We start from the raw sequence: 15,132 nt of genomic DNA on the forward strand, positions 1-15,132 counted from the left end.
CTCTGCTCCAGGAGGCTCCGCCCGCCGGAGTCAGGCCCCGCCCCCAGGAGGCCCCGCCCCTCCCAAGTCAGGCCTGGTCCCTAAGAGCCAGGTTTTGCTCCCAAGAGGCTCCGCCCCGTCCGTGTCAGGCCCCGCCTCCCTCCTGAGGCCCCGCCCCCTAAGAGACGCGCTTTCCTCTGGGAAGCTCCGCCCCTCCCGCGTAAGGCCCCGCCCTCATAAGGCCCCTCCCCCAAGAGCCAGACTGTTCCATGGAGGCTCTGTCCCGCCAGGGTCAGTGCCTGCCCTCCATAGGGCCCTGCCTCCTAAAAACAAGGCTCTGCTCCGTCCAGCCCGAGTCAGGCACTACTCCCGGGTGGTCCCGCCCCTCCCGAGAACCAGGCCCCCCCCCTCTCTGGGAGGCCCCGCCCCTCAGCAAGGATCTGTTCTTGGGAGGCCCCGCCCTCTCCCCTCGAGGGTCCGGGGGCGGCAGGAGTCTCGTACCCGCTACTGCGCAGAGTGGGAGTCCAGGACCGGTCCGACCCGCTTGGGCACTATGCTCTTCCCGCTGGGCTAGGGCTCAGACCTAACTCCTTCGCTGCCCTTGGTCTCACCGTCCGCGCCCAGTTCTGCTGGGATCGCCAGAGCAAGTGTATGCCAACTGCGGGCGGAGCAGCGCCGGGCTCAGGGCACCTGCGAAGCATGAGCAGCAGAAACGTACAAGACATTTTATCGGACAGGGAGAAGCAGGGTACGAGGGCGAGTCCCTTCACTCCGCGTAGGTAGCGTCGTCATTGCTATCGCTGTAAGCGGAGGAGGAGAGCTCCTCTGGGGGTGTGCAGGCCGGGCACCGATACTGCATGTCATCCCAGCAGGACCTGCAGTACACGGCCTCGCATCCCGACGTTGGGCACACGTAGGATTCGTGTGTCTCGGGTGCCTCGCACACCACGCAGCGCCGGCGCAGCCAGGGGCGCAGGAGCGGACAGCGGCGGTGCAACCAGTCGGCCAGGCGGCGGCGCTGTGGAGAAGCGAGGAGGGTTTGAGCTGGGGAGTGAGGCGGAAAGGGAAGGGTGTGGGGGGAACTGGCAGCGCCTCTCAAGGCCTGACAATGCCACGTGTTGGATACAGCTGGGTTGGCCCAGGGTGCTATGGAAATAGATGGAGAGAGCTTTCCTTCCTCCTGGGTGATGGAGTGGCAAAAAATGCAGCTGAGAGCCGCGCCCTGCCAGTCTGGAGGAGCAACAGAGATCACTTGCTTTCCCTAACTCCAATCCTGGGTGGGAGCGACAGCAGTACAGAGAGTGAACAATTAAATCCATCGGAAAACAGGAATACCCTGATTCCACTTGGTTAGGCTATGTTCTCCCCACCCACCCCGAACCCCACAAATTGCAAGGCCACTAAATCATATATATATATATATATATATATATATATATATATATATATATATATTGCTTTTTGGGTCACACCGAGCGATGCTCAGGGGTCACTCCTGGCTCTGCACTCAGGAATTACCCCTGGCCGTGCTCAAGGGACCATATGGGATGCTGGGAATCGAACCCAGGTCAGCGCGTGCAAGGCAGACGCCTTACCCGCTGTGCTATCACTCCAGCCCCTAAATCACATCTTTGCTCAAAATTTTTACTCCAGAAAAAAAAAATTTTTTTCCACCCCAGGGGCCAGAGCTATGATAGTACAGCAGGTAAGGCATGGCTGATCCAGGTTTGATCCCTGGCACCCCATAGGGTCCTCTGAGCATCGCCAGGGTCATTCCTGAGTGCAGAGTAAGGAGTAATCCCTGAGCATTGCCTGGTGTGGCTCAAAAACAAAAATAAATAAATAAATAAATAAAACAAAAATTGACATCAGGGGATGGTGCAATAGTGTAGCAGGTAGGGCATTTGCTGTGCATGTGGCCAACCTGGGTTTTATCCCTGGCATTGCACATGGTCCCCTGAGTAATTTCTAAGTGTGGAGCTAGGAGTAACCTCTGAGCATTGTCAGGTGTGGTTTCCTCCCAAAAAGAAATTTTACCCCAGAAGCCCAGGAGATAGTGGGTAGGCCATCATGCAGCTGACCTGGGTTCAATCCCTGATACCCCAGGATGTTGTGACTCCAGGGGCCCTGCCAGGAGTGACCCCTGAGTACACAGCCAGGAATAAATGCTGAGCACTGCCCCATGAAAAAAACAAACAAAAATTTACTCCAGGGATGGAACAATAGTATAGCAGGTAGAGCATTTGCTTTGCACATGGATGACCCAGGTTCAATCCTCGGCATCTCATATGGCTCCTCGAGCATCGCCAGGAATAATTCCTGAGTACAGTGCCAGGAGTAACCCTGAGCATCACCAGGTGTGACCCATAAAAAGCCCCCTGCCAAAATTGACCCCAGCAAAGGAGATAGCTCAAAGGATTGGAACATGTGTCACACGTTTCCCCAAAGTATGGCAGGAGGTGGCCCCTGCAGCACTCTGCACAGTTCTGTCCTCTCAGTTTGAAACGAACGCCCTTCATATGCCATCTGCTCATCAAAATATAGGTCCATCCTGGCAACACCCTGATGTAGGAGTTCACTCCACTTCACAGTCAGGGAAAGGTACAGGATTTCAGTCAGGCTCAGGATGGCAGCTCTCAGAGTTATAAGGGGAACAGGCAGGGGTCAGACCCTTGAGCTGCCCCCACTCTGTACTGCTCTGATCATAGAGTGGGCCTTACAAATGGGTCCTCCCCCACTCTTCAGAGGGAGAAATGGGCCCAAGGAGAACGGTGGCCAAGATCACAGTGCTTATGGGAGAGTGTAGACTAGAACTTGCCTTTCCACTTGCCCTGTGCCTTTTCAGGAGGCCCACCCCGCCCCCCACAGCCCCCTCCTCTGAGTGGTGCTGAACACCTGCTCTGAGCCCCTCAATTCAACCTGCCTTTTGGCCTGGATAGAGAATTCCCAATGATTCCCTTTGGCTTGACTCCCCCTCCCCCGCTGTGCTATTTACTTCTGGGCCACACCTGGCGGTGCTCAGGGCTCTTCACCCTGGAATTATTCCCAGCGGGGATCAGGGAGCCCTGTGCGGTGCTGGGGACCGGACCCTGGTAAGCCATATACCAGACGGGCTTCCCCTCTGCCCTCTCTCTCCAGCCTTGACTCCCGCTATCTGCTTTCTTCCTTGGGGATCCACTGACTATCTCAGGCTGGAGTGGATCTTGGGGCACAGAGAGGGTCGCAAGTGAGACCCCCCGGAGCACGCATCCCGCGCCGCCGGCCCGGGGTGCAGGGCGGGGCGCTGCACTCACGGGGGCGCTCTGCTGCCGCGCGCGCCGCAGGACGGCGGCCCTCCGCAGCCGGGTGAAGGCCGCCCGCTTCCTCAGCAGGTCGTTGTAGAGGAACAGCACCCGCCGCTTCTCTCGCTGGCCGGGGAGACCAGGCGGCGGCCGTGAGCGCGAGCCGGGCGGAGGGAGGGCCGTGCGCACAGGCGCGGCGGGGGCCCGGGGTCCGCGCGCACCTTGGGGAAGTAGAAGGCGGCGATGACCCTCCGCAGCCGGTAGGCAAAAGCCTGGAGCAGGCAGAGGCTCGCGAGCAGGGCGACCGGGAGCACGGTCCTCACGTAGGCACCGGTGCTCAGGCTCACCGTCTGGGGCAGGCAGGCTGCAAGAGGGTACATGGCTCAGGGGGCGCCCAGCCCGCTAGCGGTGTGGTTTAGGTCGCCACCCTGCCCTCCTCCTCCCCACCCCTCCCCTGTGTAGCTGAACGCCCAATTCAGGGTGTTTTTTTGTTTTTGTTCTTGTTTTTTTGTAGGGGGGTGCTCCTGATTTACTCCTGGCAGGCTCAGGGGACCATATGGCATGCGAGGGACCTAATCCAGGTAGACTGCATGCAACACAAATGCTCTACCCATTGTACTATCGCTCCAGCCCTTCAAAATTCAGTTCTGTTGCTTTGCTTCTAGGTGTTTGCTTTGGGGGCCAAACGTGCAAATGGTGCTCCGGGGGCTACTGCTTGTGGCAGTCGCTCAGGAATCACTCCCCAGGGGTGCTCAGGGGACCATGCAGTGCTGGGGTGATAGTTCAGGGCTCAGGTCTTGCCTTGCAGGATGCTGAATCCAGTTTGGCCCCTGGCACCATGTGGTCCCTGAGTATCTTCAGGACTGAGCGCAGAGCCCAGAGCTGGAAGGACCCCCCTGAGCACCCCTGAATACGGTGCAAACCCTCCCCCCAGTAAAACTCGCTCCAGCTGGCTCGCTGGCCCCACTCTCAATTCTGGGAGCACCACAGGGCCCATGTGCCTTGTCTGCTCGACATGGCACAGGGAGAGGAAATATCCGTGCACAGAATTCTGGGGGACAATGCTGCTCTCAAGGCTTGGGACTCTGGCTCAGGCCCCCAGCCCCAGCCTGCTTGACCCAAACCTGTCACACCTGTCACACCTCAGCTCATCAAACCCAGCGCTGCCCCATACAAGCCTGCCAGCCCCTCTCCCCATCTCTCTGCCGCCCTGAGAGGACCACGCCTCCCCCTCCCGCTCCTTCACTCCCTGGATGCAAACTTTCTGTCACGCACGCAGATTGTTCGATTCCACCACCGTTTCCGAGGACGTGTTCAGGGCCCCGATGGTTTTCCGGAGAAGTCGGGCGAGCATGGAGTCTCCCTCCACGTTCACCTCTAATTTATGACTGCCTGAGGCCAGGAGAGGAAGGGGTCAGTCGGAAAAGTGTTGGGGAGAGGGGGTTGGAGCAATAGCACAGCGGGTAGGGTGTTTGCCTTGCACTCGGCCTACCCGGGTTCGATTCCCAGCATCCCAAATGGTCCCCTGAGCACCACCAGGAGTAATTCCTGAGTGCAGAGCCAGGAGGAACCCCTGTGCATCGCCGGGTGTGACCCAAAAAAAAAAAGTGTTGGGGAGAAGGGGAGGGTGGGGAAGGGCGCCGGGAGAGGTTGCCCTCCTCCTCCTGTTGTAGGTGAGAGCAAGCTGGGGGGCCCGGGACAGCGGCAGGTCAGGGGCTCAGGATGAGATCTGGCCCTGGAGGACAGGGAGGGGCCCAAGGAGGACAAGTCCCGGGGGTCCGGCTCACTGTGGAAGGAGTACTGCAGGAAGGAGTAGTGGCGGATGGTGTCGAAGATGGCGAAGAGCGCCCAGTCCAGGCCGCACACCAGCAGCAGCAGCAGCAGCACAGGCAGCGTCTCCAGGAGCTCCCGCGCCTGCGGGCCAGCCAGGCCGGGGTGGGCCTCGCCCCCCCCCACTCCCCCGCAGGCTCCCTCCCCTCCGCTCCAGCCCTCAGCCCTGCTCACCACATTCCTCATCTCCGAGGCCTGAATGGTGGGCTGGAAGGGGAAGATGACGGCTTTCCTCTCTGCTTTGCGGAGCGGCAGCAGAGATGTTCGGCCCTGAAACCCCACAAGTGTGTGCAGGGAGGGGGGCCGGTCCCGCTGGCCCTGCCTGCCGGTCCCCCACTGACGTTGCAGGGCCCGCCCACACTCACCAGCTTCTTCCTGCGTGCATCGATCTGACAGAAGTAGGTGCTGATGTAGATGTTGTCGAAGCGGATGTCTTTGTTATAGCTGTCGGTGTAGGAGAAGCACCTGGGGGCGGGCGAGGTGGGCGCCTCAGTTCAGCCACCCCCCGGCGACCCCATCTTACGCTTCCTTGAGACCCCGGCATTCAGTTGAGCCAATGAGGTGGGGAGGAAGGGGCACCTTAGCTGGCCTGTGAGAGGACTCTCTGCTGGCCCCCCAAGGCCTACAACCCCATGGAAGGCGCAAACAAGCAGAGCTGACGGATGGGGTGAGGCCTTGGTTGGCGCAGGGAGGTCGTGCTTCAGAGCCTTGTGCACCCCCGGGCTAGGCGCGGGGCAAGCAGAGTTGCAATAGCAGGAGCAAAGACACAGGATGGGGAGACCTGTCAGCCGTGGCAATCGCCTGATCCCGTGGGCCCCACACTCCCATCAGGTCCCTGCCTCTCTCCTGGGACCTTGGAAGAAAACTCTTGTGACTTTGTGATTCATCCCAAACCTCTCCCCCAGACCTAAGGACATTCATGGTTCCTCTGGGTGAGACTGTGCAGGGGCCACAAAGTCCCGCAGAAAACTAGTTTCCTAAAGCGCAGCTGCTCCTTGCCGGAGATGTGCTTAAAACTGCAGCTTTGGGGCTGGAGCGACCGTCCAGCAGATAGGGCGCTTGCCTTGTATCAGCGGAGCCGATTCGAACCCGGTCATCCCATACAGTCACCTCAGCACCACCAGGAGTGATTCCTGAGCTCAGAGCCAGGAGTGAGCGCTAAGAGCAGACGGGTGTGTCCCCAGCCAAACAAAAACAAACAGACCTACAGCCTCACATTAAATAAACCTGTAAACTATTAAATAGATGCTGTCGGGCTGTTGGTTCTGTAAAAGTCAGTTTGCCTTCAAGCTAGAAAAGAAGGCAAAGGCAGGCTGTGGGCGCCCCCTCGTGGCGGCTCTGCTGCAGCCTCACCCTGCCCTCTGGCCAGCTCTGGCCCTGGTGTGAGTGACCTCATCCAGGTTGAAAGCCCGGAAGTGGCTTTTGACTCTTTGCCTCCTTCCTCCCCTCCCCACGCTGGCCCTGAGACCTGCCGCCCCTTTCCCCTTCCTCTGACTGTTTCGGGCCAGCTTCCTGCTCCACCCCACCCGGCCCCACTCCTGACCCCTACGCTGCCCCAGTTTAGGACTCTCAGGCAGGCTTTCTAGAGTGTTCTGGCCGAGCTCACTCAGGCTTTGTCCTCACCCCAGACGACCTTCACATCTTTCAGAGGCCAGGATGAGGCCCAAGAGAAGGCCTTTCCCTCTGACCAGTCCCCCATCTGCAGCCCTTTGGGCCCCACTTGTGGCTCCAACACCTGGCTCAAAGGCCGCCCCGCACTAACCCTTGGGCCGCCTCTGGATTGGGGTTTTGTTTGTTTGTTTGTTTGTTTGGGGAACACATCCAGCAGTGTTCAGGGGTAAGTCCTGGCTCTGCTCCTGGTGGTGCTTGGGAACATGTGGGATGATGCCAGAGATCAAAACTAGGTCAGCCGCACGCAAGGCAAGTGCCCTACCCACCGCACTGCTGCTCTGGTCTGTCTTATGGATGTTTCTTTTCTGTCCTGGGCTCTGGGCCTTTGGAGGGCAGGAGGCTGGCCTGGTCACCTTCACCCATTCTGGTTGACATGTACAGGCCCCGGGTCCCTCGGGGCAGGGCGCACGGAGGAGGCGCCTCCACCGCTGTCTGTGCCAGCTCCTGCCCACCCCAGGCCTTAGGGGGTGGGGTGGGGGCAGGAAATGGAAGGTCCAGAGGTCAGCAGGGGATGGGAGCGGCGGGGGCAGCCCAGCTGGACGCAGGGCTGGGTGGGGTTGGGGACTTTGGTCCTCATGGAAGAAAAGTAGCTGCCAACACAGCATGTGGGAGAAAATGAAAGCAGAGTGAGATGATAAAAATGGCACAAAGTGGGAGCCAAGGGGAATATGAAGGGCAAGAGGGAAAAAAGAGAAATCAAAAGTCAAAGTGAGCTGCAAAGAAGCGGGCGCGGGACAAAGGCTGGAGCAGACTGTCGCCCTTTTCAAGTGGCAGGGCCGGGTCACGCTCCTCAGGGCCACGTGTCTGTTTCCTTGAACGTGGCGCGGGAGGGGCCGACCCTGTGGGGGACCCGCCCAGCAGGGGGCAGCCTCCTGCGCACCCCTCCCCCACCCCGGCCTGCGGGCTCACGCGTGCAGGAGCAGCAGGAAGGAGCAGGAGAGCAGCAGCCGCAGCAGCGCCAAGGACCCCTCCAGCTGGGCCTCCCGGCGCCTCACGTAGTCCTGCACCTCGGCGCTCACATGCTGCCAGCCCGTGCCCATGCCCACCAGCACGGCCTGCTTCTCTTCCTGGGGGGCAGTGCATGGACCCTCAGTCCCCTGGCCTCCAGTCACCCCCTCCTCCGGGTGCCGCCCCCCCGGGCCGAGCCCTGAGCATCCCTGGCTCTTCCCAAGGACCTGCAGGCACCAGCCCTGACACAGCCTCAGTGGATCCTCTAGTGGCAGGGCCGCTCCCAAGGGGCCAGCTGTCCCCGCCTCTCTGCACCAGCCCCAGCACAAGCACACTCACCCTTTACGCTCCCCACCTGCCCTCCCTGCTCCCCACCAGCCCTCCCTGCTCCCCACCAGCCCTCTCTGCTCCCCACCTGCCCTCCCTGCTCCCCACCTGCCCTCCTCCACCCCCACCTGCCCTTCCTCCTCCCCACCTGCCCTCCCTGCTCCCCACCTGCCCTCCCTGCTCCCCACCTGCCCTCCTCCTCCCCACCTACCCTCCCTCCTCCCCACCTGCCCTCCCTGCTCCCCACCAGCCCTCCCTGCTCCCCACCTGCCCTCCCTGCTCCCCACCTGCCCTCCTCCACCCCCACCTGCCCTCCCTCCTCCCCACCTGCCCTCCCTGCTCCCCACCTGCCCTCCCTGCTCCCCACCTGCCCTCCTCCTCCCCACCTACCCTCCCTCCTCCCCACCTGCCTTCCCTGCTCCCCACCTGCCCTCCCTGCTCCCCACCTGCCCTCCTCCACCCCCACCTGCCCTCCCTCCTCCCCACCTGCCCTCCCTGCTCCCCACCTGCCCTCCCTGCTCCCCACCAGCCCTCCCTGCTCCCCACCTGCCCTCCCTGCTCCCCACCTGCCCTCCTCTACCCCCACCTGCCCTCCCTCCTCCCCACCTGCCCTTCCTGCTCCCCACCTGCCCTCCCTGCTCCCCACCTGCCCTCCTCCACCCCCACCTGCCCTCCCTCCTCCCCACCTGCCCTCCCTCCTGCCCCACTGCTGTCTCCTCCATCCCCTCTTCTACCTGCCCTTCCTCTGCCCCCCACCTGCTCTTCTCCTGCACCCCTTCTCCCTACCTCCCTCCTCCTGCACGTGCTTCTTGCCATGTGCCCCTACCCTGAGCTCGATGCTGGCTGAGAACTCCTGCCCGAGCCCCTGGACAGACTGGTTGAGGGAGTCGTAGTTCTGCCCGAAGTTGCCTTCCACGGGGATCCGACTGCGGCACCAAACCTCCATGGCTGTGGGCCGGAGAGTGGGGGCAGGTCAGAGCACACCCCGCCTCTTCTTCACCTGCTTTCTGCTCTCCTGTCTCTGCCCGTGACGTGGTGGCACTGAGTCCTTCGCCTCCCCAGTGGCCCGGTTCTCTCACAGGAGGACGGCCCCACCCCACACATGGGCAGAAACTCTGGCCAGCGCCTGTTTCACATGCTCGATGGTTTGCCTGGGCCACCCCTGGCGGTACTCAGGGCTTCCTCCTGCCTCTGTGCTCAGGGACCCCTCTGGGCAGGGCCCGGGGAACCCTTTGGGTGCTTGGGGCTGGGATCCCTGTGGGCCACGTGACCTTCCTGCTGTGCCATCTATCCAGCCTCTTCCTGCTCCTCCCCTTCAGCCCTCGGAACCCTAGCGGGGTGCGTGCTGGGGCCGGGCTCCTCCCGGGGGTCCCCGCGGCCTCAGCTGCCCACCCAGGCTGACCCTTGGCGATGTTGCAGAAGAACTTGAACTTCATGGGCAGGCAGAGGAGGTGTCTCAGGAGTGGGACCCAGATGCGCTGCAGGCAGCGCTCGTGCTTCTGGTCGAACCAGAGGCGGCAGCTGAGGATGGCCTTGTCCACCACATCTGGGGAGGCAAGGGTCCTGAGGCCCCCCGCTGCCGCCTGCAGCCCGTCCCCCCGCCCTGCCCGGGCTGTGCCTCACAGGAGCAGCGCAGCCTGGTCTTCAGCTCGTACATCTTCTGGGTGGAGAGGTGGACGCGGGGGGCCCGCGGGAGGCGGGCTGGCGTCTCGGGGGCTGTGCCGGCCTCGGAGACGTAGCCCTGCTCACTGCTGACCTGGGCGTCCAGGTCCATGAAGGACTTGGAGATGTTCCAGGCCTCAGATTTCAGGGTGTCTTTGCTGCTCTGAGGTGGGGTCAGCGTTGTCAGAACAGAGCTTCCCGCCAACTGCCCCTCCCCCTGACCCCCTGAGCCCTCTCCCAGTCTGAGGACCCCCCCTCTTGCCTCCCATCTGGGCCTGGCACCACCCTTGGACTTGACCTCCGCCCCCACTCTGCCCCAGCTCCCAGAATTCCCCAACCTACCCCCCACCCGTCCTCAAAGGTTCCAAACTTTCCTAGGCCCGGCCCCCAATCTCCTGACACTCTACTTCAGTTGCCCAGAGCCGCGCCCCTTCCCGACACCCCTTGTGCCTGGGCAGTGGTGGGAGGGGACACTGCTCTGGGCAACTGGGATTGGGATGGGCCATGAGCAGTGCCACGGGTCCAGGTACATTCTCCTCCAAACACAGAGTGTGCCTGTCGCCCCCCCGACCCGGGAAACTGGGCACCAGCTCCCGGCCCCCAGGACAGGGAGCCCCCGAGGAGGTCCCACCAGCAGGTCCTTGAAGACGGTCCGTAGAGGGGTGGTGGCCACGCGCCAGGCCGCCCGCGTGTGGTTGACCTGCAGCTCCACCGTGCAGCCCAGGGACGCGATCACCTCGTTGAGGTTGTGGCGCAGGTTGGCTACAGGCCCTGCGGGGGGGGGGGGGGGGGGGGGCGGGGCTGGGAGTCAGCCCTGAGGGCCCAGCAGGCTGCTGGAGGGGCGCGAAGGGGGTTGGGGTTCACCCAGTGGTGCTCAGGGCTCCCTCCTGGCGGGCTCCAGAGACCCTGTGTGGTGCCGGCTTTCAGCAGTCAGTCCTGCGCAAAGTGACCTTCCAGGATGTCTCTGGCCCCAGACCTTGTGGTCCGGACTTGTTGTTTGTTTGGGTTTGGGGGCCACACCCAGCAATGCTCAGGGCTTGCTCCTGGCTCTGCACTCAGAAATTACTCCTGGAGGGCTCAGGGGACCATATGGAGTTCGGGGATTGAACCCAGTCAATCGCATGCAAGGCAAGCGCCCTCCCCGCTGTGCTATCACTCCAGCCCCAGGTGGACATTTTGAACCCCTCCTGCCCTGCAGAGCGACCACCTCATAGAGCCGCAGAAGCCCTCGAGGGCTCAGTCAGCCACACTGCTTTTGTTTTTTTCTGTTAAGGCCACACCTGGTCATTCCCCCATGCTTACTCCTGTTTCTGTGCTCAGGGATCACTTGAGTGAGGGCCCGGGACCCTGTGGGGTGCTGGGCTGGTCATATGTAAAGCTTTATCCTTGCTTCTTTTTTGGCTCAGGGTCACTCCCAGCGGTGCTGGGGGCTGTGAGGGCCTGGAGATCAGACACAGGCCCCTGACATGCCAGCCTGCGCTCAGCTCCTTGAGTTCTCTCCTTGGCCCTGGTTTGTCTTTTGTTTTTCACTGTCTAGGGGCTGCGCCTGGCCATGCTGGGACCCAGAATACAGCCTGTTGTGCTGGAGATTGAGCCAAGACCTCATGTGTGATACGGCATGAGCTATAACTGTACAAGTCCAGAGAGGTCGAGGAACCCTCTCAGGGACACACAGCCTGCTGGGGCAGTGGCCTTTCTTCCCTCTGGTTCCTGTCGTCGAGGTTTCTGATGAGTGCCCATGGGCACATACTCACCCTCATAGATGGCAGCCAAGGCATATCCCAGCACAAAGAGTCGGCCCTCTTTGCCCAGCATCTTGGGGACCAGCAGGAGAGTAGCACAGCGGATGTGGGGTGAGGTCCCCCAGCCTAGGGCCCCCAGGCCTGTGGAGAGGCCAGAAGAGCCCACTGAGAAAGCTGGCCCACCCCAGCGCGGCTCCCACTGTTCCCTTCCCTCTTTATTTTTTGTTTTCTTGGTTTTGGGGGCTACACCTGGTGGTGCCTGGGGGTTACTCCTGGCTCTGTGCTCAGGGATCATTCCTGACAGGCTCAGGGTGGGATGCCGGGGATCAAACCCAGGTTGGCTATGTGCAAAGCAAGTGCCCCACCCGCTGTACTACTGCTCAGGCCCCCACAACTCCCTTCTCAAACCACCACACAGCCCAGGTTTCTGCTTACATGACTGTCCCTGGACACTTAATCATTCATTCACTCTCAGTGAGAGTCCACTCTCCCACTCTGTCATCTGTGCACCCAGAAAAGACACCAGGGCTGGCTCTGTACTCTGTGTGTGTTGTGTGTGTGTGTATGTATGTGTGTGTGTGTGTGTGTGTGTGTGTGTGTGTGTGTGTGTTTGCAATGGGTGGACACACAAGAGGAACTGCAGGGGCAGAGAGAGCAAGAGGAAAATTCTGGAACTAGACATGGTACTCAGAGTAGTTGGAAGAGAGTTCAGAGCCCCCTGCACATTCCCCAGCCCCTCTGCGGGGGGCCCTCCAATCTTGGTCCCCAATTCCAGGCCTTCATCTGTTTCTCCTGGAATGTTCTAGCAGTTTCCCATGTGGTCTCGGCCAGAAGACAGTGTGCTCCTGGAAGCCCATAATCCAGGGAGACAGACAGCCGAGTAAACAAATGACTGCAGCCCAGTGTGTCTGTGGGAGCCGCCGGGAGCGGGGATTTCTGCAGGGTGGGTGGGGTGGGGAAGGCCGGACAAAGGACGTGATGTATCAGCTGGGCCCGCGGGATGACTAAGTGTTGTCAGGAGCGCAGCCGGCATTGGGGCCAAGCCACCGCGGCAGCCGCTCAGGCAGCCCAGAAGGCTCCAGGGGTCGCCCACCGATCCCCAAAGCCTCCCCGTCAGCTCCACGGGAGTCCCCAGCACCCCGTGGCACCTAGCAGCCGCCCGTCCTCTGTTGGGTGGCCCAGACTTCAGTTTTCACCAGGCAGCCCGAGCAATCGCGTGAGAACATCCCAGAGACATAAGGCCTGCTCAGGCCACGCACGGACGGGAAGCCCTGGGTCCCACGATGGGCTCTGCAGACCGTGCTGCCGGGACCCCACGCTGCCAGGGCTGTGGCCAAACTCCCTCTCACCCGGGCTCCCCACGGTGCGCCCCGCCAGCGTGCCTCCACCCACTCTGCTTCGCCTGGTCCTGCAGGTTTGCAGCCAACCTCGCGCCACCCAGCAGTCTCTCCTGCCTTGCTCCCAGTCACTCTCACACTTGGCTTTTGTTCAAGGGCTCATGCCTGTCCCTGCCCTGGCCCCTGGGGGAGACACGGCTGGGTCTCACCCAGTCCTGCCACAACAGGACATTCAGAGGGACTTGTTTTGTGGCCTAGACTTTTTGGCCAAAGACTCCAGCTGTGGGTGATAGTTCACAAAGAGTTGCCTCATGCTCTTCCTTTGTTTTTGTAAGGATGGGCACTTGGGGGCCACAGAGAGGGTACAGAGCGGAAGGTGACTGCTGTGCATGCAGCCAGCCCAGGTTCAGTCTCTGACACCTCCTAGAGTCTCCCAAGTTCTGCCAGGAGTTAGCCCTGAGCACTGCTGGGTATGGCCCCAAGCCCAAAACCTGGGGCCAGAGCAATAGTACAGCAGGGAGGGCTCTTGCTTTGCATGTGGCTGACCTGGGTTCGATCCCATATGGTCCCTCTGAGCCCTACCAGTAATAATTCCTAAGTGCAGAGCCAGGAATAAGCCCTGAGCATCACTGGGTGTGGTCCCAAGACAAAACTAACAGGGGCTGGAGCGATAGCACAGCGGGTAGGGCGTTTGCCTTGCACGTGGCCAACCTGGGTTTGATTCCCAGCATCCCATATGGTCCCCCGAGCACTGCCAGGAGTAACCCCTGAGTGTCTGAGTCAAGAGTAACCCCTGTGCATTGCTGGGTGTGACTGAAAAAGAAAAAAAAAAAGACAAAACTAACAAACAAAAAAATTGCTAACTACTGAGACAGAGCTGGGACTTCTAAAAGAAAATAGCCAGAAAGTAGCACCAGAGACGTAGGAACAATGGCTTAGGTTCTTACACCTGGCAGACCCAATTTCAACCTCAGGCACTGCTGGGTGTACCCCCCAGCCCCCAGAAACAGGCAATGATACCAGAGGAATGTGGGTTCTTGTGCTGGTCTCCAGGACTTAGGACCATGGTATCTGGAAGCTTGTCCAGGGAGAGAAGCAGCCCTCTCTGGGATACAATATGCCAGTTCAAATGTCACCTCCTCCGCGAAGCCCTCCCTGACTCCTTCAGCTGAGGTCATTCTCAACCTGTCTCACAACCCGTGGTTGACATTTTTTCATACTCCACATCACTGGGAATGCCATCTATTTCTCCTTCCGATACTCTGCCTCTCCACTACAGTGTCAATTCCCAAAGAACGGGTGCTGGTCAGACTTCATTGCTGCCAGGCGTCCATGGCTGATGCCTAGTGAATGACTGATCAAAGGAACCCATGAATGAACAAATGGCTGGAACGGCCCCCTGCAGTGTTAAGGGCTGCTCCTATCGGTGCTCGGGATCCTATATGGTGCCGGGGCTGGAACCAGGGTCGGCTGTGTGCAAGATGAGTGCTTTAAGCCCTGTCCTGTCCCCCGAGTCAGATTTATCGGGAGGACTGCAGGAGAGGAGGGCTCCCGGGGGCTGAGGTCTGCTCTGGGTCACGTGGAGCACTCGGGAGGGCCCTTGTGATGAGGACTGGCTTCTCCCTCCTGCGTCTGCCCTCACGGTGGCGGAGGCTTCGAGGGACCCTCGAGGACAGAGGGGTGGGCCCCACGCACGGGGCTGCCACCAGCACTGACCCGCAGCGCCGTACAAGGCTGCCATCTTCTGCTCCTCCTGGATGTTCATGGGGTTCACCAGGAGCTGAAAGAGACCTAAGGGCACAGGGTCCTGCCAAAGGCTCGAGACGGCCCCCGCCCCGCGCCAACCCGGCCTCCACACACTCACCTAGGGTCAGGAGCCCCCCGGTGCCTGCCCCCAGCAGGACCGCAGTGAAGGGAAATTGCCCGGGCTGGCGCTCCAGGAAGCGGTTCCAGGAGGCGGGCAGCCCCCAGCGCAGGAGCCTCTGCACGGCTGCAGGGTGAAGGGTGCGCTGAGCAGGGCCCGTCCCAGGGTCAGGGGTGGGCAAGGGGGACAAAGGGGAAGGTCGGGCGTGGGAACCTGGGAATACCCAAGGGGGGGAGCCCAGAGGAGAAGGGGAAAGGCTCGAATGAGTGGGTATGTGGACCTCGGGCTTCCTGGACTCAGGTCAGCTGAGAGGTGGGGGGGGCCGCAAGGGGGAGGGTGGGGCCGCTGCCCACTCACTGGTGCGCGCCAGCTTCCTTTGCGGTCTTTTTGCTCCATGCTGAAGCTCTGTGTCCATGAGTCTGGGGGCCCAGGCGTCAGCCCGGAAGGTTCCTCCGGCACGCTCTGGTTCTGCAGCCCCTCCCTCTCCCACG

At 61.1% G+C, this 15,132-nt stretch overlaps 1 protein-coding gene across 1 annotated transcript; it reads right to left on the minus strand.

The window, feature by feature from the left end:
• Nucleotides 1-484: 484 nt before the first annotated feature.
• On the minus strand, nucleotides 485-15,056 carry DCST1 (DC-STAMP domain containing 1). Its single transcript, XM_055139912.1, has 16 exons — nucleotides 14,999-15,056; nucleotides 14,642-14,767; nucleotides 14,494-14,568; nucleotides 11,453-11,581; nucleotides 10,330-10,469; nucleotides 9,660-9,861; nucleotides 9,439-9,582; nucleotides 8,863-8,984; nucleotides 7,671-7,828; nucleotides 5,456-5,555; nucleotides 5,265-5,360; nucleotides 5,048-5,174; nucleotides 4,536-4,652; nucleotides 3,482-3,624; nucleotides 3,273-3,386; nucleotides 485-997 (listed from the first exon to the last, which is right to left on the minus strand). Exons 1-16 carry the CDS (start codon nucleotides 15,054-15,056, stop codon nucleotides 746-748), a joined length of 2,103 nt encoding a protein of 700 aa, XP_054995887.1. The 3' UTR covers nucleotides 485-745.
• Nucleotides 15,057-15,132: the final 76 nt, after the last annotated feature.

Source organism: Sorex araneus, chromosome 5, assembly GCF_027595985.1.
Source record: "Sorex araneus isolate mSorAra2 chromosome 5, mSorAra2.pri, whole genome shotgun sequence".
Classification (NCBI taxonomy): domain Eukaryota; kingdom Metazoa; phylum Chordata; class Mammalia; order Eulipotyphla; family Soricidae; genus Sorex; species Sorex araneus.

Bases quoted from the DNA above. Each gene is read 5' to 3' on its own strand.
- DCST1 (XM_055139912.1), bottom strand. From the start codon at position 15,056: ATGGACACAGAGCTTCAGCATGGAGCAAAAAGACCGCAAAGGAAGCTG. The intron at 10,470-11,452 runs GTGAGTATGTGC...CCCCCCCCGCAG, and splicing joins CTTGGCTGCCATCTATGAGG to GGCCTGTAGCCAACCTGCGC. The intron at 7,829-8,862 runs GTAGGGGCACAT...ACTGCCCCCCAG, and splicing joins CAGCCAGCATCGAGCTCAGG to GAAGAGAAGCAGGCCGTGCT.